Here is a 24,640-nt window from a genome sequence, read left to right on the forward strand (position 1 = left end):
AGCTTCTTTTATTTTTTATGTTTTGTCAGTTTCAGTATAGACTTGCTGAGTGCTTTGGCGCTAAATTTCAATTTACCCACCCAACGCATTCGCCAACGAACTGCCAAAATTCGATCCATCTCGGGCATGTTTCCAACGCCCAAAAGGCTGTTCAAACGTTCACAAAAAGCAAATCATAAATCTGTCCATCCGCATCCTTTCTGTCAATCATCAGCTTTCAAAGTGGAAAACCACCATGCTGATGTTTGATCCATGCGGCATGAATTGTGCCATCAGCATCATCATGATCAACAACATCAGCGATGCATCTCTCGCCAACGATTTTGCAACCGGGAGGTATCAAACTTTTTCCGAACGAAGCAACACTACTCGCTGTGCATGTTACAAGCCGATAGCAATGTGAACGCACTGTAATAATGTAAAATACCACAAAAAAACAAAAGCGCATATTTTAGGTGATCTCTTATATAAGAAAACGTGAACCGGCTTGTCAGTCTGACAGTATGGGAGGCAAGTGATGAGATGAGATTGCCGTATTTAGCTGTAAGACCTTTACTTCCTACCTTTTTCTGTTTTTGGTGCGTGGAATTGAGTGTAGAAAAACGGATGACGCATTACTATCCAGCAAATCTGATCCACTGAGACTGATTTTTTAGCAGTATGTCCAGGAAACTGAAAGAGATTTTTTTAATGACTGCTACCAGCGATCGTATACTCACGAGCAGAAGATGCTCACTCACATGCATATTTTCACCGAGAAATTATTTTGCGGGAAATAAAAAAGGCCTGGTGAGAGATTACTATTTTTCCCCCGTTGTCAGTGCCGCGAAAATCTACAAGAAGTTTTTCAAAAAATGTTATCGAATATCTCAGTATTTATGTTCGTGCAGCACAAACTTGCGGATTATACTGATGCTTAAAGGCAGGCAGAGAAATTGAATATCGGGAACGTAAGTTAGCAGTTCTTAAATGAATTTCTGTTTAAAGAAGTGTAGTTGCAGGATGGGCAATGCCCATCGTGCGGTAAAATCTCACTAAGAATTCCTCTCGATTTGCTGCGATCAAAACGATTATGGATAAGTCCCAGTGCTTCCATATAAAGTTTGTTTTTGCAGCGAACATATAGCTTTCCGTACATTTAGTGTTCACTTCGAATGCTAAAACCGGTAGGCACTGTATTTAGAGTTTTTAAACAAGTGTAACTTTGTGTCCACATTAAGCTTGATGAAGTCTTCATTACTTCTGTTTCTCTGTACCGTGTACCACGAAGCTCTGGCCAACCAAAAGATGCTCCCTGACAAACAAAAATCAAGCGTGACGCCACGCAAAACCGTTTTCAACGTCAAACGCCCGGATGAACATACTTGAGAATTGTGGCTCCGCAAATTGTCACACCCGACTGAGCCTACCAAATCAATGAACTGGTTAAAAAAAAGTCATCATCACTAACGTAATCTTAGAATGGTGTGCAAACTAGCGACTGAGAAACGGTTACGATCTTATAAAAAATCTAATTTTTTTGAATCATCATAGAATGGGCCCAAGCATGCGGATTACACTGTAAGGCAATAAATAGATATTTTCTTTTATTATGTTGAAACTATTTTCATAGTTTAAACAATATTTTGAGAATTTTTTTATGCTTCGATTATATGGAAAATTCGATGTATGGACTTTTTTGCATCGAAAAAGTCCATATAATCGAGGTAAGCCTGTAATCATGCTTAAAGATCGAAATCTCGATTCCTGACGATTAGATTTAGAACGTATTTCGCCTTAAAATGGTTTGTATGCACGTTGACTGAAAATGCACGATGCAGTTGTGATTAACTATGTAATGATTTATAATTGGTGGCATTGTATTTATTTCCGTTCAGTTCCGTCTGAAACGTGTCTTTCCAGCCAACATACCTACGAATTTCATTCATTTTACTTACTTTGAGCTGGGAGCAAAATATGTATTCAATATAATATATACATATCTATAAATCAAGACGTTAATAATGTTATATGAAGTTAGCGCCGGTGATTCATCTATAACATACTAGCTGACCCGGCGAATTTTGTCTCGCCAAAAATTGATCACTGATCACTGCTACACAATTTATTCAGAAAACAAATTGGTTCTTTATTTTCTTTATGTTCTGTATCTTTGTGCCACGTGGTGACGGTACGCCCGCGGGAGGCTCACCAAACGGTTGTATACTCACGTGGTCTATGACGTTGAACGGGATTGGGTGCGATGTTGACGGCGCAGCCCTACCGGCTCCAAACGGATGCTGGCCGATTGATTTGCCTGTCGAAAATGATTAGCGGTGGTGGCCCTAGTTTCCTGTCCGAGAGATAGAGCCGTCGAACGGCTGTTCGACAAAAAAAGATGTTACGAGACCACACCGACTACTTATGCACGACTTTATTACCTTTCTGGCCTCACTTATCACAAAAATTAGCGCACTTATCTTTACGGGGTAAACTGACTGGGGCTTCTGTAATTATCAAATCTCATCAACTCTTAAATGCTTCCTTTTGCTAAATGGTCTCACTCAAAGAGGTTTCACGGGTCGGTCGGTCGCGGGAGAACTTCCCAATCGTTTCTACTGTCTAGACAAAGAGGAAAAAAATCTTTGGAACCCTTAGATAAAATCGCCTGGGAAATCGTCTAGCTTCTAGCGAAGAGTTTCGAGTCAGATTTCATTTTCATGTTCTCGCTTCTGGCATCTCGCTCCCACCAGTAGTCGCAGAGCTGACTTCTTTGTCCTAATTCCCAATCCCCCAAGGTCTTCCTACGAACTTGATCTTCGGCTCATCCCCGATCGCGGGCAATCAATCAACTCTCGCGAGAGAGTTAACTGCTATTATGTTCAGGTATTGTCAAATGATAGCCTATACGTAGGTGAATCGTGGCGCGTAGAATTTTTCACGCGTAGTTTTAAGACGGTTTATGCTACTATTAGGTCATTCCATGTGTATTGGTGCAAAGTTATATGTACAAGATATTTATCTAAAAAGTATTATATACAAATTAACTCCATGTGACGGGATACCGTTACAATATTTTGGGAATTACTTCTAAATAATTTTTAACACGCCGAATACCGAGATCAAATTTGGGGAAATTTTAAAGTTCAAAATGCTATATCTCAGCGGCTCCACCCCACTACCTCGAATGCCAGTACCCCGAATGCCATTACCCCGAAGGCCAGTACCCCGAATGGGACAGTAAAGCTATGTCCATTTAGAATCCGGAATAATAAAATCATCTGTATCTCGGTAACGGATTGACGTACAAATAAGGTTAATACATCAAAACAAGGGTAATTCACTGTACTTTAAGGAAAAATTATTGATACAAATAATTTCTTCTTGTTTCTAGTGAAAATTTGCACCTTCTTCTTTATTCCTCTCATCGACAGTTGCACACCTCCGGAGTCAACTTCCTTGGCACATTTGTTCCACATTTTGGTCATCTGAGTCGCGTCCCGAGCTGTTTTTCCTTTTTTTCCACTTTTCTTAAGCTTTCGCTTCATTACTACCCAAAATGTCTCGATGGGCCGGAGCTGTGGGCAGTTGCGTGGATTTATGTTTTTATCGATGAAATCTTCGTTATTATCGCGGTACCACTGGATGACTTCCCGGCTGTAGTGGCAACTCGCCAAATCTGGCCAAAACTTCACGGGACCTTTATGGGCTTTATGGAAGGTCGACCGCGTTTTTTAGACATTCCTCATTGTACAGCTTCGAGTCCATCGTCTTATTCGTCACAAACACTTAGGTCTATGCCCCACAGTTACATATCCCTTGCCAAAATCATTTGTTTTTTTGCAAGTTTGTCCAAAAAGCAAACTTAAACTTCGCAGGAACTACTCCTCGTGCCGTCACCATCTAGAATTTTTGGCTAGGAAGCTGTCCGAAATCCATTTTGACGTAGGTTCCATCGTCGATGACAGGATTATCAACGTGGGTGTGCAGACTTTTTTCTCTCCTTTCGGCTTCCATCTGGAATAATTTTTGACACGCTGCACGAAACTTCGTGAAATTCATACCACAGCAAGTGGGCGTCTAGGTAGACAAACCGCTGTAAAAGAATTCTTGCAGCGGACACTTTCGGTGCCGATGCAATACAATAAATGATTCCAGATTCTAAATGGACATAGCTTTACCCTGAAAACCATCACCATGAATGGGACACTGCCCCGAAATCCATTACCCCGAAAGGCAATTACCCCGAAAACATTTAGAATCTGTAGTATTCTATTATTATGTTTAACACCAACAGATATTGATGAATCGCAACAGTTTTTTTATCCAACAAGTTAAACCAACAGTTTTGATTTTTCTTTTAATTAGCTTTAACTGTCATTCCTGTCATTATGACCTGGAAAAGTACTATTCTACGAAATGGAGTAAGAGATCGCGTTTTCCCGGCATGGGGCGAACAGATGAGATGATGCTTTCTTTAAATGAACGAGTTTTCCGGTATAAGGCATTCATGGTAAATATAACCTTTTTTAAATGAACGCCTTTGCCCGGTACAAGGCAGACAGAGGAGGGGGGTGTGTATGAGAGTGAGAAAGAAAGGGAGATCTTGTTTGTCTTCGGCAAGTTGCGTTGCCTTAAAGAAGGCATCATCTCGGTTCGCATTATATCGGGCAAACGCGTCCATTTAAAGAAGGCATCATCTCCTCTATCTGCCTTATACCAGGCAAACACCTCCATTTAAAGAAGGCATCCTCTCCTCTGTCTGTCTTATACCGAGCAAACACGTCCATTTAAAGAAGGCACCATCTCTGGCATGATGTCTTCTTTAAATGGACGTGTTTGCCCGGTATAAGGCACACAGAGGAAATAATGCCTTGTTTAAATGAACGCGTTTGCCTGGTATAAGGCAGATAGAGGAGATGATGCCTTCTTTAAATGGACGCGTTTGCCCGGTATAAGGCACACAGAGGGGATGGTGCCTTCTTTAAATGGACGTGTTTGCCTGGTATAAGGCAGACAGAGGAGAGGATGCCTTCTTTAAATGGACGTGTTTGCCTGGTATAAGGCATACAGAGGAAATAATGCCTTTTTTAAATGAACGCGTTTGCCCGGAATAAGGAAGACAGAGGAAATGATGCCTTCTTTAAATGGACGTGTTTGCCCGGTATAAGGTACACAGAGGAAATAATGCCTTATTTAAATGAACGCGTTTGCCTGGTATAAGGCAGATAGAGGAGATGATGCCTTCTTTAAATGGACGCGTTTACTCGATATAAGGCGAACCGAGATGATGCCTTCTTTAAGGCAACGCAACTTGCCGAAGACAAACAAGATCTCCCTTTCTTTCTCACTTTCATACACACACCCCCTTACTCACTCACCTCCTCTGTCTCACTTATTATTACTCACTCACCCACTTTCATTCATCCATGACTCTTACTCACTTTAGCAATCTTACTCACTCATCCACTTTTACTCACTCACTTACTTTCAGTCCTTCTCTCTCCCTTTTTCGCTCACGCTTACTCACTCACTCTTACTCACTCATTCTTACTCATTTACTATTACTCTCTCGCTCACTTTTACTCGCTCACTCACACACTTACTCTTACTCACTCACTCTTACTTACCCATTCACCCACTAGTCAATTTTGAGATTCAGACCACGCTTCATCAAGAATCCGTTTCTTTTACTACAGCGACCAAAGAACAACTTCTACCTTGTTGCCCTAGTAGCCATGCTGACGTGGACCGCAATTGCCTCCAACTCTCTGCATTGTGCATGAAAACGTGCTGCATAATCTCCCCCTGCCCTTCAGGACTCTTGAAGAGTGCCATACGGAATCTTACGGAGTAAGAATACTAAGTTCTATACTGCATTGAAACAGTTTCAGTTCCATTCATTGAACATTCATATGGATTATGAATAAACTTTTATTGAGTAACATTTTTTTCATTGAAATGAAGTATAAACTTGAAATAATGACTGATTCGGGGTACTGGCTCATTCGGGGTAGCGTCCCATTAGGGGTAGTGGCATTCGGGGTAGTGACTCATTCGGGGTTGTGACGTTCGGGGTAGTGGCCTTCGGGGTAATGGCATTATGGGTAATGGAATTATGGGTAGTGTCGTACAGTCATTTCAGCAGCCCGTAGACAGATTTACAAAATTTATTTAAAGATTTCTCACCCATCTCATATAGTTTCATCCAACTGGGTTTTTGCATTCCTAGAGGTGTTCAATTTTTCCCCTGGAGTGCCATGAGTCAGGACGCTGCCGATCGAAAAACAGTAAAATTTCGTTTACTCAATAAATTTGAGCATAGTTCACTATCATGAGGAAATGTCACATAAACTTTTTGAACATCCCTATGTGCCTTTGATAGATTACGGAATACAAACCATATTCCTACAGAAGTTCCACGATCTCTAAACTATTCTGGAGCTCAGATGAATTAGTCTACCAAGTCAACTACGCAATGTATCACACCGACGTCAACCCATCAAGTCCACACATGTCCAGAGAGCCTTCCTGCACCTTTGTGTATGACTTGCCATTAAGTAATGCCCAAACCAGATTTTCTAGATTCTCCAAACTGTTCTGGAGTTTCGATTAATTAGTTTATCATGTCTGTTTACGCATGATTCAGTCAGAAACGATCAGTTCGCATTAGATCAGTAATACTGTCAAGCAATCGTAACGCATTCACACACTATTAGGAAGATTAGAGGCAGTCAGAATCATTTCCAGTATATTACCGCCAAATCTGTTCATATGTAGATGTAAGCTTACAGTATGAGGTCATTAACCGTATCATAATTGATCTTAGAAATTGCCAGAGAACAAATGATCAATATGCGAGAGGATCATATAGAAAGCTATTAGATTCCATAAATTTCGAAGGGTATTTAACCCTAGTCCGTAGCTAAGAAAGGAGATAGTCCGTCGTAATAGTCCGTCGTAATAGCCGTCATGATAGTCCGTCGAGATACCGTCATAGTTAAAGAGTCATAATGTCCAAATCAATCGTTATTAGTCAGTCACTACAGTCTGTAGTAAAGTAATAGAGTGCAAATCAAGAACCTTGTCCGTCATTTGTGAAGTTAAGTGATCAGTGAAACGAACGTTAAACAAGATAAGTGGTGTACAAGTTATTCCGTCCAATAAACATTAATTGTTCCGTCAAGTTAATCCGTGTATACAGTCCACAACCATTGCGATGAAGAAAGAACAATGTCCGACAGAATCTGACCAGCAGAAACGCTCTTATGTGCGATAACATAAAATGGTCCTTCGAGCCGGATTCGATCGTTGGACCTCCTTACTAGAAGGATCGTCGGTTTCGAGCCACAGAAAAGTCGTGGTCGCGTGTGAAATTGCAAAAAATTGTTATCAGACATGAACAATAGTGTTGAGTTAGCGTCGTTCTCGCTAGATTTAGCCGTTTTCATCAGTTGTGTTGCGATGAACGATTCGTACATCACATACCATCGAGTTTCGCCATTGCACCAATAACCAACTATTAGTGTGTGTGAAGAAAAATGCGGCGAAATTATACACGCGCAAAAACATCAGCGTCATGATTTGATGGTGTACGCTGGAATGCGGTCCGAAAATGAGATGAATGCAAATGCAGATCTTAATTATCCGTTGTGAAATTTGTGTTAGACAATTTGTGCAGTTGTTAATATGTTTGGATCCCCTCCAAACGTTCCGATTACCATGTGCAAAGAAAAATCACTTCATGTTCCGTACGACTCTGTATCTACATACCCTATGAGATAAACTATCCATCATTGGTAGCCGCGACAACCTCCAAGCGAGTAGAACCATGCCCCATTGGTAACCGGGCGAAAAAGACTGTCAAACAGTAACAGAGTGGTGTGCGTGCGGAAGAGAAATTTGCGATTTGTTCCCGCATCAGTGAAGAACGTCCAAACAATTACGGCATTTTTTACGTTTTTGCTCTCGGAATTGTGGACCAACAAGTGAAATGGAAAGTTTCGCCATCCCGTTCGATAAAGTGGCCGGCGGTAAATCTGATCTCGTGGCAGCCGTCGTGAAAATTGCGCAGGAGGTGAAGTTGTCGGCAGCTCCATCAGCAAAGGAACACCAGCTGCTGGAGGCAATTCTGGAATCTTTGGTCGAGTGGAAACGGCGCATACAGGTAGACTGCCAAACGAAAGCCAAAAATCCATTCGAAACAGCCGATGCACTCGAGCAAGTACAGCAAGGAATCAACTTGTGTTTGTTGAAACTCCATACTATCAACGAATTGTTGCCATCGAATGCTGCCATCAACTGGCCAGAAAAAGCACCCGAATCCGGAAAAGTACAGACAGTTAAGCAGCTACTGTACATCGCAGAAATCCGTCAAGATAATCCCGGAACAGCACCATCGAAAGGAAAGGTGATCTCCCCAGAATGCTACTATTGTGGAGAAAGGCATTTCATTTACCACTGCAGACAGTACCAGTATTTGCCACCGATGAAGCGTTTGGAGTTTGCAGAAGAGCAGCAGTTATGTTTCAACTGTTTTCATCACCGTCATGACACGGAATACTGTCCGAAATCGCCAAGATGTTTGTACTGTAACGGAAAACATCATTCGGAGCTACATTCCGCGTTGACTGCATAGAAAGTTATTTTGTTTGAAGACTGTCGGCAATGAAGAGCCGTGAATTTTCTGTGTTTCATTATTGAACTTGAAATAAACATTATCATTTTGTTGTTTGATTTCGAACTACCTATTTTGTGTTTGTGTTCCTGGGGAAATAATTTTGCCATCAATCCAATCCAATTTGAACATTTGTGTGGGATGAACAATTCGGACGCCATCCAAACAATGGCAAGTTCTACAAGTTCAACTGCAGCAGTACAAGTCATGAATCCCGCCCGTGAAGTATTTGTCCAGATTTGCATAATGCCCCAGTTCTTGTGCGATTGGGCAATTTGGATTTGCCCATCAAGAGAAAACACTTCATAGTCGTGAATCATCAGTAATGGAAAGATCTAGAGGTTTGGCGGTTCCAGCACCAAGGCTAAGTCACGTCCTCCCGGAGCTTCGGCTTCGGGGCACAGTTAAGTATTCATGTTTCAATTATCCGTTTTGTTTACCGCCACAATCTCATACACTGCATACCGTATTTTTGCAGTGCTCGCTGTGTAAAAGGACTTTGACGGAGCTGGAATTGTCGTGTTGCATCGGTTTACAATCGTCATCAGTGTCCAACCGTATACATCGGATAACACTTTACCGATCCATTCGGTTCGTTTTCAACGGGCGAACAAGAGGAACCCTAGTGCGGTTAGTCCAATTGTCGTATTCAACTAGCCATCGGAGATCCAGTGCAGCTTCAATTCAGTGAATCCAGAAGATTGAGCAGGAATCTTGAATGCGTCCAGTACATTCAAGTTCAGTGAGCTTCAAGTATGTTGGCCGCCCATGGGTCATCATATCTTTGTCCAACGCCAGCGGTTAAAGGTCCGTTGGTGCCTCATGAGCATCTGCCATCAGTCCAGCCAACAGAGTCGCTGGAGCATGAGGATAAACGTCTGAAGCACGATACACGTCATCAGTGGTTCACTCGACTAGAGTGGACATAGCACATTACAGCCGATTGTAATTGTGCATCCAGCCAGCTTGCTAACGTAGTAAGCTCCCCATTTTTGTGCGCTCGCATTGATGGGGTTTGGATCTGCCCGACAAGGGAGATCATTGCTTCACAACGGTGAAGATTCTGTCGATTCAGCTAGTGCCTCGAGGAGGTCCGTAAAGACTAGCTGAAAATTCCGAAGGAGCGCATCTGCAGTATCGTGCTACCAGTTGAAAGGGTTACTGAATTCTACAGTCAGAAGTCAAACATCAAAGGATCAAGCAAGTCGTCGGCTCAGTAAGAGCATTTAGCAGTCATTTAGGCGGTTCCAGTAAAAAGGCACTGTCACGTCCTCCCGGAGCACCACCCAGGTAACAATTTGATGCTGATTAAGCGCTTCTCTTGCTTTTACAAATCAGCCTTCATTTGAATAAAAGCTGCGTAAAAGAACTATAATCGTTTGTTCAGGTCTTAAACATCTAATTTTGGTGATTTTATTCAGCCATAAGTCGATTCAAAGTTCTTCGGGGCGCTGAATTAAGGCTGTAGAAGCGCTTATTTTTAGGTTGCAGGAATGTGAGAGCGCTTCTTATACCTTTATACAACAATTAAACTGCAATAATCCAGCAAATGTGGATCGTTTATGATTCTATTTATAGAACAAAAAGGATCAGGTGAAGCTTTAAAGTCGTTTGGTGATATTCAATTCAGCAATTAATCATCACTTATGTAGCATCACGAAAAAAAATTGTCCCGATTATCATGTGACTCTAGATCTAGATTTAGGAAGGATATCTGTATATACACTGTTCATATTGCCTGAAATTGAAAGATACGAATTAATAATTATAATTGGGAATCGAACTTGAGTACATTGATTGATAGTCACTTACCTTAGCATCTGCTCCACCTGGAATGGTACGGGTTTAATAACTTATAACTATATACATACCGTTATGTCTGAATAAAGGTTGGAAGGTATTGAACAAAGGTTGTATTGAAGCTGAATAAGCGATGTGAGTGCTTGTAAGAACACATGGATTAGCTGTCAAAAATATCAGAGCTGTTGTTTACAGTTCAGTGCTCGCCCAGATTTTCAACTATAGTGGATCTCCGGGAAAATCCAATAAAATGAAGAAAAATCCAGGTAAATATAAATAAAATACTTTCAAGGCGTGGATAAAAGTATTCTTTATTTATTTGTAGATACGTTTGACAGTTTTGCCGTAGTCGAAACGGTAAAAAATGGGAAAAAACTATTGTGCCTCAGCGTTGGGTCAGCGGAATTGTTTTGAAGTGGCCGAACAAAAACGCCGCTGCACTTATCAAAGACCGTTCATCAGCCCCGTCTTCAAATTGGCATAGCATTCCATGTGCACTGAAACGAAAATCGCTCAAGACATTCGCAGAAGCGAAAGCTGAGGCAGCAGAAATGTCCGGCCACTCTGATTCTGACTTCCAGCAACCACCTTCTTCGAAGAAAGTTCGAACCAAAGGCGCTGCGAAGTCTCTGAAGTGAACTTTAATGACATGAGTATCACTAATACCATCTCCTTCGCTACAACGGTCTTCATCTTTCTCCACGTCTCTGGGACCTGCCGATGATGATTCCCCCGGTATTTGTTCGTTATCGGGAAAATCGTTGTTGTCTTTTAATAAATCAAATAAAAATTGCCAAGTGATATTTTATCATTTACCAAACCTCCAAAAATTACCTTTCGATAATATATTTTCCTCAGCATATTTGCAATCGACCGTTGAGTGTTCTGGGTTTTATTATGATCCGCACAAACTTTTTGTTATTACATTCAACAGTTGAATAAAAGATTCATTGTGCTCACCATTGAATATTACAGATAGGCTGGATAGAAAGTGGTTGAGTAGATGGATAATCTTCTATTGAGTATCATATTCAGCATACGATGATAAGCTGAACAAGAGACACGCTATATACTCAACAAGCTACTGTTCAACTTGATAATCAGCTATCATCTTATTCAGCTATTAACACCATTAACCAACCATTGTTCAGCTATTGCTCTCACTGTTCAGCTATCATTGTTACTTGGGCAGCTCCGGGACACAGATAAGTATCGCTGTTCCAATCTACAACCTGTGATATTTTGAAAGTTAACCTCGTTGATATTGTCAGATATATATTCACTCGGTGACGTTGACGCAACTGGAACAGCTACCAGGAAACTGCAAACCGCAGCTAGGAGATACTCGATTCAGCAAATAGGAGTTTGTTGGAGATTATCATTCAAAGCATTCAAGGGAGCTGTTTTGTCATCAGGAGTTGTCAGTTCAAAGCAAACGAAACAGAATCAGCATCATCTGCAGCAGCAATACCAAGTGATAGGCACCAGCAACGCCAGGAGCTGTGTGTTAGCATCCTAGAAACAGCAGCCAATATAGTTTCGAGGGGACGACGAAGGAAACACAAGAGCAACGCGCTCATTCAAGAAAGGACGTCAGGTTTTTGGTCGTTTGATAACATGTCAACTAGACAGTCATTAGTAGTTGAACTATTTCATGAACATTTAGTGTAAGAATAAGTGGTAATAATCTTTTGCATGTCAAGTAATTTTTGAAAGACTTCTACGAACCACCGTCTTTCAAGGCGGGCGGTATGTTTACGCATGATTCAGTCAGAAACGATCAGTTCGCATTAGATCAGTAATACTGTCAAGCAATCGTAACGCATTCACACACTATTAGGAAGATTAGAGGCAGTCAGAATCATTTCCAGTATTTTACCGCCAAATCTGTTCATATGTAGATGTAAGCTTACAGTATGAGGTCATTAACCGTATCATAATTGATCTTAGAAATTGCCAGAGAACAAATGATCAATATGCGAGAGGATCATATAGAAAGCTATTAGATTCCATAAATTTCGAAGGGTATTTAACCCTAGTCCGTAGCTAAGAAAGGGGATAGTCTGTCGTAATAGTCTGTCGTGATAGTCCGTCATGATAGTCCGTCGAGATACCGTCATAGTTAAAGAGTCATAATGTCCAAATCAATCGTTATTAGTCAGTCACTACAGTCTGTAGTAAAGTAATAGAGTGCAAATCAAGAACCTTGTCCGTCATTTGTGAAGTTAAGTGATCAGTGAAACGAACGTTAAACAAGATAAGTGGTGTACAAGTTATTCCGTCCAATAAACATTAATTGTTCCGTCAAGTTAATCCGTGTATACAGTCCACAACCATTGCGATGAAGAAAGAACAATGTCCGACAGAATCTGACCAGCAGAAACGCTCTTATGTGCGATAAAAATGTCAATAACGTCAATCAATCATGACCATACAGTCCATGGAGCCTTTTGGTATGACTTGCAATTCTATCATATCTCTACCAGGTGTTCTAAACTCTCCTTCCTGTTCCAGAGTAAAGATCGATTAGTCTACCTTGTCAAATGCGTTCTGTACCACACCGAAATCAACCAATTAAGTTCACACATGCCTATAGAGTCACAGACTGGCAAACCAGTAATGCCAAACCAAGTGTTCTAGGTTCTCCAAACTGTTCTGGAGTTCAAAACATAAAGTGTACCAAGTCAACAACGTTCGGTATCAGGCATACGTCAACCCATCAAGCCCACACATGTCCATAGAGCCTTCGTGTATAGCTAGCAATTCAATCATGCCTATACCAAGTGTTCAAAATTCTCCAAATAGATCCGGAGCCCAGAGCAATAAGTCTACTAGGTACCAAAGGCTCTATATCACACCGACATCAAGCCCAATTGATTTATAAAGCCTCTATAGACATGTGTGGGCTTGATGGGATGACGTCGGTGTGATATAGTTGATAAAGTCTACCTGAACTCCAGAATAGAGAACCTAGAACATCTGGTTCGCGCATTATTGAATGCAAGTCATACACGAATGCTCTATGGCTATGTGTGGGCTTGATGGGTTGACGTATGTGTGATATAGAACGTAGTTGACTTGGTGGACTTTTCGTTCTTAACTCCGGAATAGTTTGGATAAATTTAAATGCCTGGTAGAGGCATGATTGAATTGTAATTCATACCCAAAGGCTCTATCGACATATGTGGACGTCAGTGTGATACTTGGTAGACTTATTGTTCTGAACTCCAGAACAGTTTGGAGAACCTAGGACATCTGGATTGGGTATTATTGAATTGCAAGTCATACACGAAGGCTCTATGGACCTATGTGGATTTGATGGGTTGACATCGGTGTGATGCAGAGCGTAGTTCACTTGGTAATTGATCTGAACTCCAGAATAATTTGGATATCCTGGAAATTCTACAGGAATATTGTTCGTATTCCGTGATCTATCACCTCTGGAATAGTTTTGAACACATTCATGAAAAAAGCCGGTTCAAGATCGTTTGAGAAAAAACTGAAATATGGTTATTTTGATCGCTGTTATGTGTTATTTTCCGATACAGTAGATCCTCCCGAAGGCACCTAAGGATGTTAAAAAAGCTTATGTGACATTTCCTTATGGTATTGTAGTCAGCTATGCTAAAACTAATTGGCTAAACGAAATTTTATTGTTTTTCTATTGGCAACGTCCTGACTCACGGCACTCCAGGAGAAAACTGAACACCCCTAGGAGCGCAAAAATCCAGTTGGATAAAACTATATGAGATGGGTAAGAGATCTATAAAAGAATTTTGTACGTCAACGGGCTGCTGAGATATAGCGTTTTGAACTTTGAGTTTTCCCCAAATCTGATCTTGGTATTCGGCGTGTTGAGAATGTCTTAAGAAGTCCTTTAGGAAATATCTCCACGATTTTTCCAAAAAAAATCATCAATGATGTCAGAAATCCCTACAGGGACTCTTAAGAATATTATTTCAGGAATTTCTTCGGATATTGTCGAAGATTTCGCTAGAACAAAGCGTTTTCTCCATCGGTGGGGGTCACCTATCCGAATCAGTTTTTTCCAACTTGTATACAAGTGCGATAGTTTTGTTTTCGTGGCTTGTTACAATTCGAAGAGGTTTTTGCCTCTCTTTTATCGTTGTTCGTTATTCTATTGAGAGCGATTTCTGAAAACCCTGATTACGCCGATTATGTCTCAAATCATGCTCAACCTGAAGACTTAGTCTGTTACAGACCCATCTGCGTGCTTCCTGCAATGTCGAAGGTACTAGAAAAATCCTACTAGCTTAAATCTCAGAACATCTCGATAATCCACTGTCATGGTACTAATTGATGTCTCCTTAGTGACCGCACATCAACAGATGCAACTGTATGCCGATCATCTACAAGTATATAAAAATCTCAGGACCTGCAACAGATATTGACTTGCTTATTCAAGCTATCAACGAGGATATTCAAGAAATCGCCAATTGGGCTAGAGTCAACAAGCTTTCCCCTGATCCAAACCAAATCTCAAGTAATAGTTTTCACTGAAACAGGGGCTATAACGCCTAAAACTGCTAAAACCGCCTTTCTTCCTGTGGAGAAGTAGTTCCCCTCTTTACTAAACTCACGAAACTTGGGTTGCTGCTCGACAGCAACTTGACATGGAGAGGAGATGCTCGAATTATATTTCTTTCAATGAAAATTAATGTTTTGAGAAGCAGCCTATATATTCCAGTAATTTCTAGTCCTGCGTTATGTAAGAGGAGGCTAGCATAGGTTCGCTTTAGCGGCGGTGACGATGGGCAGAGGCAGAAGTTTGAAAAGCGTAACTCCGTGATGTCGAAGCGAGCGTCGAAGCAGGTTTCAAAATTTGTCCCGGAGCAACAAAAGTTCAAATTTATGAGAGAGGAAATTTTTGGCAATTGAAAACACGGAACTTGGTTTGGCAAGCCGAATCATAGTTGGATTGTACGCTCGGAATGAAGAACGTGCTGGGTTCGATTGGCGAATATATTGCGCGACTTCCTAATTGCTCTGTACATATAAGCAATGAAAATGTCTTGCACATATCATGCTCAAACAGACCATCCTGTCTAGATTACATTTGGCGATTAGTTACTTTTAAAACACATAGATTAAGCGGAGACAAACCCGGATTGGCCCCTGGAGTTCAAGAGAATTTCAACTGATGCGTGCCATAAATTGCCGCAGTCTTGACAGAATAATTTCGAGAATGCACACTCCATCGTAGGGTTAATAAATTTATCAACTATGAGTGGTGTGCCGGGCGCCTGTGTACCGGTTCCGACAGCCCGGGGTGGCTTTTTGCAGTACTCCCACTGAGTGCAAATGCTCGAGGTCGTATTTGGGTGCAATTTTGTTGGGATCGTTGAGTGTTTGCAACAGCGTCATCGCTGGTGGTCCAGTCTATATGCAGATTTGTATGGCCGTGTTGAAGCGCACTATGAACGGAAACGGATGCTGGGTGCTTGAAACCAGCTACATTTCTAACCAATGCTAAATTGTGAAAGCATTTGAAAATTTTCTATTTCAATTTTTCGTCATTCTGAGTGGAATTTGTTGTGAAAGTTCAAGCAGAAAATGTTTGATAAATTTTCTAATCTTATAATTACAGCCGGCAAAGTGATCAATTTTAGGAGCATATGGAGAAATCAACCCATGCTTCTGCATATAAAACCAACCCAAAGAAAACATGTATATTTACCAGGGTTTGCAGAAATCGCTCTCAATAGATAACGAACAACGATAAAAGAGAGGCAAAAACTGTTCCGAATCATAACAAGCCGAATGATAACAAATTTATCAAACTTGTATAGTAGACCTCTTCATGTTTTCAAAAAGTATCGAAAATTTAACCGGCCAGCCCAGAATCACAATTCTTATGCTAAAATAAGCCTCCTGTCAAATTTTCAGCTAATTCGGATAAAATTTCGAGGTGGCTCAAGTCAATTTAGTGTTTTTGAGCAATTTTCAATTTTGGAAAAAATCCAACAAGAGATATAAACGTCAAAAACTATCGCAACAACCTCTATACGGAAGCTTTTGGTGTGCTCTACAAGTCATGTGAACATTGCTATTCGTTCCGTTCACGTTTTGTCCATGTAATAGTGATTTTCAAGCTTGCATAAAAATACTGTTTTCCCAAAAAGTCGTTGTTCTACAAAATTTTTGAATTTATGACAAATGATTGCTAATTTATTATATTATTATTCCTCTTTTTTTCCTGAAAATTTGAGTAATATAATTGTCGATGTGCGATTTGCCGTTAAATTCTTAAAAATCAGAAGCTGAACATTTGTCACAAATTTGCACGTCAGGATTTCTTCAAACAAGTTGTTCGAACAAAACATAAATCAAATCATATAATATTTGATGCTTACAACAAACGACTTCCAAATTTTGTTAATTTCACCATATGTCTGCATGCTTCTAACATTAAGTGCATCATAGTAACAAGTGAAATCGAAGCTTCTTTGTTTGAACAACTTGCTTAAAGAAATCTCAGCGTGCAAATTTATGACAAATGTTCAGCTTCTGATTTTTAAGAATTTAACGGCAAATCGCACATCGACAATTATATTACTCAAATTTTTAGGGAAAAAAGAGGAATAATAATGTAATAAATTAGCAATCATTTGTCATAAATTCAAGGATTTTGTAGAACAACGACTTTTGGGGGAAACAGTATTTTTATGCACTTAAAAGCTTGAAAATCACTTTTACATGGACAAATCGTGAACGGAACGAATAACAATGTTCACATGACTTGTAAAGCACACCAAAAGCTTCCGTATAGAGGTTGTTGCGATAGTTTTCGACGTTTATATCTCTTGTTGGATTTTTTCCAAAATTGAAAATAGCCCAAAAACACTAAATCGACTTGAGCCACCTCGAAATTTTATCCGAATTAGCTGAAAATTTGACAGGAAGCTTATTTTAGCATAAGAATTGTTTTTCTGGGCTGACCGGTTGAATTTTCGATACTTTTTGAAAACATGAAGAGGTCTATTGTATAGGGACACGGAAGGTATTTCCGTCCATCGTCGTAGGGGCTAAAACCAACGAAAGCAACGTACATTTGCTAGAACTCCACTATAGCAGAACGTTTCTCCTGAGCTTACGATTTGGTACGTATGAGTTTTACAAAAAGCGTCTTTTTGCCTTTCTCGTACAACAAAGTTGTACCGATGGGCTATCATTTCACTACAAAATCGAACTTTTTATAGAAGTCTCGGAGACCCATGATGTTATATACCAATCGACTCAGCTTGTCGAACTGAACAAATGTCTGTCTGTCCGTGTGTATGTGTGTGTGTGTGCACTCGAAAACCGAAAAACATTAGCCACTTTTTCATATAGTAATTCTTAACCGATTTTCTCGCAACATGTTGCATTCGACAGGGCACAAAGCCTTGTTGATCACTATTGAATTTGATAACGATTGACCATTGCGTTTAAAAGTTATTAAGAAAATGGAATCGAAGTATATAAGCGCTATATTAGGTTGGTGTCTTTGCTAAATGCGAGAAAGGCAGTATCACCACTCGATGAATTAAGTTTTTTTATTCGTTTTCGAGACTATGACGAACAGACGAAAATACCTGCCGTATCCCTACAAGTGCGAAAAAACAGAATCGGATAGGCAGCCCCCACAGAAAAACGGTGATTCTTGCTATGTTTTCGCTCATTTCGTGTTGGTTTCTACACAGCTGTGTAGAACAAGTTGATATGCATCTTCAGAGCCAGTGCTCCCCGCATTTGAGGCTTTCTAAAAGAAATTTATCATGGGGTATAGCCTCCCGAATAAGTTCTCTATCATGACAACTTGCGAAAAAAGTCTCTAGAGGGATGCTACAAATCGTATATGTATACAGAGATGATAAGTGAGAGACTTGCTCATTCTCTTTAGGATTCAATCCCTGATATTTACGTAAAGTACTCGAGTCAAACGCGATACATTGGAAAAGGCACTAATGTTAAAGTTGATAAACCTATGTGCTAAGATACAAACAAGTGATGAATTTTAATGGAATAGAATAAAAAAATCTAGACCAACATTTAAAAAGGGTGTTACAGTCAAAATTTATTCCTTCTGATTCTTCGCCCACATATGTGGTTATATAATTATATATGTGGACAAAGACTCAGAAGGTATACATTTTGGCTGTTACGACCTTTTCAAATGTAGGTTTAGAAATAACAAATGATAGCATTTTCTGACATCTGCTTTACAATATTACAATTCAAAAACTGAATACGAAATTAATTAACTAACATACGTAAAACTTCCTCAATTATGTGAAATCAACATTTAAATCAGACATTTTCCATTTTCAGACAGACAACAGTTGTTGTATCCTAATCCAATTGTGAGGCATTTTCGTTTTGAACTATTGTCAGCTTTATTAAAGTGATTTTTCTTATAAATAGATTTTATAGCTGAACTCGGAGAAATGTTTTATTTATTATTATTATTTATTATTATTATTATTTATTATTATTATTTATTTTATTATTATTATTATTTATTCAGGGAAATGAAATTTTCGGGAAAAAGTCATTTTTGGGGAAATGTTATTATCGAGGATTTGCTGTTTTTGAAGAATTATGGCATTTCGAGGAATGGAATGCGTGTTTATTCATGTTAACCTTCCGGGACTCGCATTGTTGTAAAAAGTACAGCACATTGAGTAAAAATGAGATATCTTTTTAGTCACCAAACCACCATTTATTCCTCAAAAAATTAGTTCTCCATCACTTGAGAAGATAATAAAAGTGATTTGATAGAAGGCTCAGGTAAATATAGCTAAATAAAAGGTAATTAGGTGCACAGGAAAATTTGACCAGTAATAAATTATTTATTGATTTCACGATCATTTCATCCTAAAGTAGCGTGATTTTTTCTATATTTTTTCCGACAATAACCTTAGAGTTAAATCGCAGCTCTCAATCACTTATGGCCACCAAAAATGGTAATTTTGGAAATTTCGTCCAACAGCAGCGCAATTTTTTCTAAGCCATTTCTGACGGTGGTCTTAGAGTTAATACACAGTTCTTACTCAGCTATGACCACAGGTGGCCACCAGACGGACTTTCGGATCATACGGAACGTCCATAAAAATGGTAATTTTGAGAAGTTTGTCCTAGAGCAGCGCAGTTTTATCAGTTTTATCGACAACTTTGAAGTTAAAACACAGTTCTTACTCTGCTATGACCGCAGGTGACCAAGAGATGGCCTTCCGGAGAATTTTGGGGAGTTCGTCCTAGAGCAACGCAATTTTTTCTAAACCATTTTTGATTGTAATATTTGCGCTAATGCACAGTTCTTACACTGCTACGACCGCAGGTGGTCACCAGACGGTCTTCCGGATAATCCGGATCATCTGTAAAAAAGGTCATTTTGGAAAGTTCGTCCTAGAGTAGGGCAATTTTTTCTAAGTCATTTCTGATGAAGATCTTGGTCTTAATTCATAGTTCTTACTCTGCAATGTACGCAGGTGACTACCAGACGGCCTTTCCGCAAGTCTGAAAATGGTCGTTTTGTACAGTTCGTCCAACTTTTTTTTTCTAAACCATTTCTGATAATGACCAGGGAGTTACTCAATGCTCTTTGCCATACAATATTGTATAGAGTTTTCCACCTTCACCATAGGTATAATAATTACCCAAAAATATACTACGCAAACAAATGAATGATGAATTTTACCATAATAATAATTAAATAGTAATCATTGATGACAATAACCACTAGGGTGGCTCAAATTAGTATGGGAAAAACTTTTTGCAATTTTTTTGATGGGCCGCCCTCTTATTCGGTTCTATTTGATGTCCTGATGCTCTGGACAAAATGTCAGCCAAATCGGTCAATGTTTGGGCGGTGCTAAACTCGTTGGAAATTTATATGGAAAAATGTATACAGAAACATAAAAAACAGTGATTTGCTGTTGGACGGCACAATTTGCGATCAAGAACCATGATACTCATTCAGTTCTTGTAGAATTAAATACAGAATGTTATGCAGAGAACCGCGAGAAGATTAGAGCTGTCCAACTGTAAATCACTGTTTTTGGATGTTTCTGCATACATTTTTCCATATAAACTTCCAACGAGTTTAGCACCGCCCAAACATTGACCGATTTGGCTGAAATTTTGTCCAGAGCATCAGGGCATCAAATAGAACCGAATAAGAGGGCGGCCCATCAAAAAATTTGAAAAAGTGTTTTTTGAGCCACCCTAATAACCACATCAGGTGTTCGAGAGATATTGAATACCAAATCAATAACTTGTCTAAGTTAAGTTATTCGACAAGTATGATGTGTTTGTAATGGCCATTTAAATTCCTGAAAATACCTCAATGAGGTACCATACCTACTTGATGTACATACAGTACACTTTGCCTTACTCGATGTGAATCCTGGCTAGTATGATCAGTTTCTTGATAATAATTTCGATAATAATAACTTGATTACAGTCCGACTAGGGTGTTTATTGATATATTTTGGCTTTTCAAGTCTGATATATTCAAACGGGTTTATATTTGCATTGCCCGATGTTTCGGCCCGTTTATTGGGTCTTTTTCAAAGGAAAATTAAACAAGAGGAGAACGTAACATAACAAAACTTATCGGTTTAACATATGTAACATGATAATTTCCAGAATATCATAAATTAAGTATTTTGACGCTTTCAAGTTATTTACGACATGACCAACATGTGTCGAACATTACATCGCTTGGATGTACATTTCTATATTTCTTCACAAAGTCTTTTCCCATGAACAAATCTGGGTCATGTCGCTTAACAGCTAATTGTTTATATTTTACAGCTCAATACCCATCATGGGTGGCAACATTCTAGAACACTTGCATTCCCATGCATGTAACACTGAGTCATCAAATGACAACACATTGCACCACTTGACAATCGGTCTAGTGGCATCGAATTTCATGAGAACATGCAAAGCGCAAGAACATTCCTTTTCCGTTCTTCGCTGACCTAACCCAACAGCGCATAGGTTGAACTGGCAATGCGTTTGTGCATGCTTATTAGTATTGGTTAGTATTCTTCTGATTGGACAAATTGGAAAATGGGTTGTTCTTATCTTCTAGTTAAGCAACGTACTAGATTAAGCCGATAGGTTAGCTGTAAGCAAAGCAACTTAATAAAGAACAGATTATCGACAACCATCGTGAAAACTAGACTTCTCAGTGTTTCTTATTTGAGATGTGAATTTCTTAAAGGATAACGAGTATCCTAAATGGCGACCGGACTAAGTGAACCTAGTGCCAATTGAATTGTTAAAGTGTGTTCAAAATAAAGTGTTTGGAGAATAGTCAAATTAGCCATGGGATTCTTCAGTAGCGACGAGATTGTTGCTAATAACACTACGACAGAAAGCACAGTGATAGCGGGATCGCTAGTGATTATAGTGCTAGTGATTATTGTGTTTATTTTCGCCAAGATGTACGCCAAATACGTGAGAAGTAATATGAGCGAAATTGCAAGAAGAGAAGTGCAACTGAACACACTCCGGCAAGTTTAGTGCCTCATAATTATTGACAATAACAGAATTGAAAAACCGACAAAACTATTACGAAAATGAGCAACGACTGGTGGAGTGATGTCCTCGAACGAGTTCGAGTTGAACGTATTATTGATGCGGCAGTGACTGAATTTAGAAACAGTGATTCATACTTGAGCTTTTGCGATTCGGACAGAAGAAGCATCACTCTACATGTGCCGTACGTTAACAGTGAGGGTGCTAATGTGGTAACGAAAGTGGACGTCGCAAAAATAAACATAAGTGATGAATGGTGAATGAAATTGGAACTACGAATACGGCGGAACGGGACCCGGTGTGCGCGTGCCATTGCAAAGGAAGCGATGCATATGACCGATAGTGAGCGGATGAAATTGGAGCCACGAGTGCAACGGAGCGAGATTGACGGTGCGGCGTGAAGAAGCAGCATTGGACACCACAGTTTAAGTCAATGGATGAAGAGTATGGGTAATGTACTAATGAATGAATACACAAATCTGATTTATATGATTTAGAATGCTTAAATTTGATTTATATGTTAAAGATTTCAAATTCTGATTTATATGTGTCAATCAAATTATTTAAATTTCATTTAATTTAAGATTATTATACAAATTCTTTTCAATGAATGATTATGAAAAATTGAAACTATTGCATGAATACATAAAAAATCAATCAATACTACTTTAAAAGAGAATACTTTACGAGAAAAATTAAGACAGTGCGATGATTTATACAAAGCCTTAGAGTTAAAATTTTATCAGAATATTGATCAGTTCTCTGAAGAGGACTCTGATTTATTGCTATCAAACGTAAATAGATTTTATTTGGAAATTAAGAATATTATTAAATGCAAATTAGAGAAACTTCATCTTAAAAACCAGATTACTATAAGAAGCACATACAGCTCTTGCAAAGTTGCGAAAATTAGAACAAGCACAATGGCTCGTGCCGAAAATGAAACTGCTTTCGATATAAAGCAAGCTACGGCAATTATACAGCCGTATGATGGAACGGCATCTGGGTTTGATGCGTTCATAGATTCTGTTAATTTATTGAAGGAGCTCATTCAGCCAGCTCATATGCCACTGGCAGTTAAATTCATAAAACGCGGTTGACAGGAAAAGCTAGATGTGGATTTCCTGAAACAATTAATACGATTGATCAAATTGTCGATCACATTATAAACAAATGTAGGGATACCACCACTCCTGACTCCATAGTTGCGAAATTAAATTCTACAAAGCAACGTGGGCAATTAACAAGTTTTTGTGAGGAAATTGAAAACCTCTGCAATAAACTTGAGAATAGTTACATAGTTCAGCAAGTCCCTGAAAATGTAGCTAAAACTATGACGACTAAAGCCGGTGTGAATGCTCTTATTAACGGCATTCAAACAAGCGAAACAAAATTAATTCTGAAGGCTGGTACTTTTTCTTCAATTAAGGAAGCCTTGCAGAAAGCACAAGAGTGTGCCAACGATAATTCAGTTTCAAACATATACAATTTACACAATAAACACAGTAACAAACACCATACTGGCAGGGAGAATTTTCGTGGAAACAATTTTAATAGAAATCGCAATACCAGAAATTTTAACAGAGGAGGTTTCTATTCAAGAAACCGACCCAATAACAATTATCAACAGCAGCGGGGTAGATATTCACGCGGAGGATACAATAACCAAGGACGATATAATTACAATCGCCCTCGGTTTGATGGCATGAATAGAATATATGTAGCGAATGTTGATCAACAACTTGACCAACACCAGAATTTAATTCGTGAAACAAATAGTAGAGGACTCAATAGACCGACTCCTCAACAAAACCAACAACAACAGCAAAATTTTTTAGGTCAGTATTAACAATAAGCATAAGTGCAGCCAATTTTATAAAAGTTGGTGTACGTATGGCTAATTCAATTTGCACCTTGCTTGTTGATTCAGGTGCCGATATTTCAATATTCAAATCAAATAAAATTAGTAGCCTTCAAAAAATAAATCAGCAACACAGAACAAAGCTAGTAGGCATAACCGAAGGAGAAATTGAAACGTTAGCAGTAACTGAAACATATTTAGATTTCGGAGATAATATACAGGTAAAACATACTTTTCATATTGTCAAACCAGATTTTCCGATAATAACTGATGGAATTTTAGGAAGGGATTTCCTATCATATTTTAAATGTAACATAGATTATGAATTCTGGTTATTAAATTTCAATGTTAATAACAGATCTGTATCTATTCCAATTCAGGATACAGTGAATGAGAAATACTTAATACCACAGAGATGTGAAGTGGTTCGGAAAATTAAAAACCTGGATATAACAGAAGACATGGTTTTATTTTCTCAGGAAGTTAAACCTGGTCTATTTTGTGGAAGTTCAATAATCTCACCTGAAAGTCAATTTATAAAGCTTATGAATACTTCTATGGAACCAATTACTTGTTCAAATGATGATTTTAAATTCAAAATGGAACCTTTGAAAAGTTTTCAGATTTTAAATATTAAAGCAAAAAACAGATCAGAGAATAGCCGAGACAGGGATAAGAAAATATTGGAAGAGATTGATATGACAAAAGTTCCTGAATTTGCTAAAAAGGATTTAGAAAAGTTGATAACTAAATTCTCAGATATTTTTGCATTG

At 39.0% G+C, this 24,640-nt stretch overlaps 1 protein-coding gene across 1 annotated transcript; it reads left to right on the forward strand.

Annotated features, from left to right (window-relative positions):
- The first annotated feature begins 7,920 nt into the window (after window positions 1-7,920).
- LOC134221701 (uncharacterized) lies at window positions 7,921-8,532 on the forward strand. The gene is made up of 2 exons (XM_062700888.1): window positions 7,921-8,389; window positions 8,446-8,532. Exons 1-2 carry the CDS (start codon window positions 7,973-7,975, stop codon window positions 8,530-8,532), a joined length of 504 nt encoding a protein of 167 aa, XP_062556872.1. The 5' UTR covers window positions 7,921-7,972.
- Window positions 8,533-24,640: the final 16,108 nt, after the last annotated feature.

Source organism: Armigeres subalbatus, chromosome 3 (assembly GCF_024139115.2).
Source record: "Armigeres subalbatus isolate Guangzhou_Male chromosome 3, GZ_Asu_2, whole genome shotgun sequence".
NCBI classification, from domain to species: Eukaryota; Metazoa; Arthropoda; class Insecta; order Diptera; family Culicidae; genus Armigeres; species Armigeres subalbatus.

Bases quoted from the DNA above. Each gene is read 5' to 3' on its own strand.
- LOC134221701 (XM_062700888.1), top strand. From the start codon at position 7,973: ATGGAAAGTTTCGCCATCCCGTTCGATAAAGTGGCCGGCGGTAAATCT. The intron at 8,390-8,445 runs GTGATCTCCCCA...TTACCACTGCAG, and splicing joins CAGCACCATCGAAAGGAAAG to ACAGTACCAGTATTTGCCAC.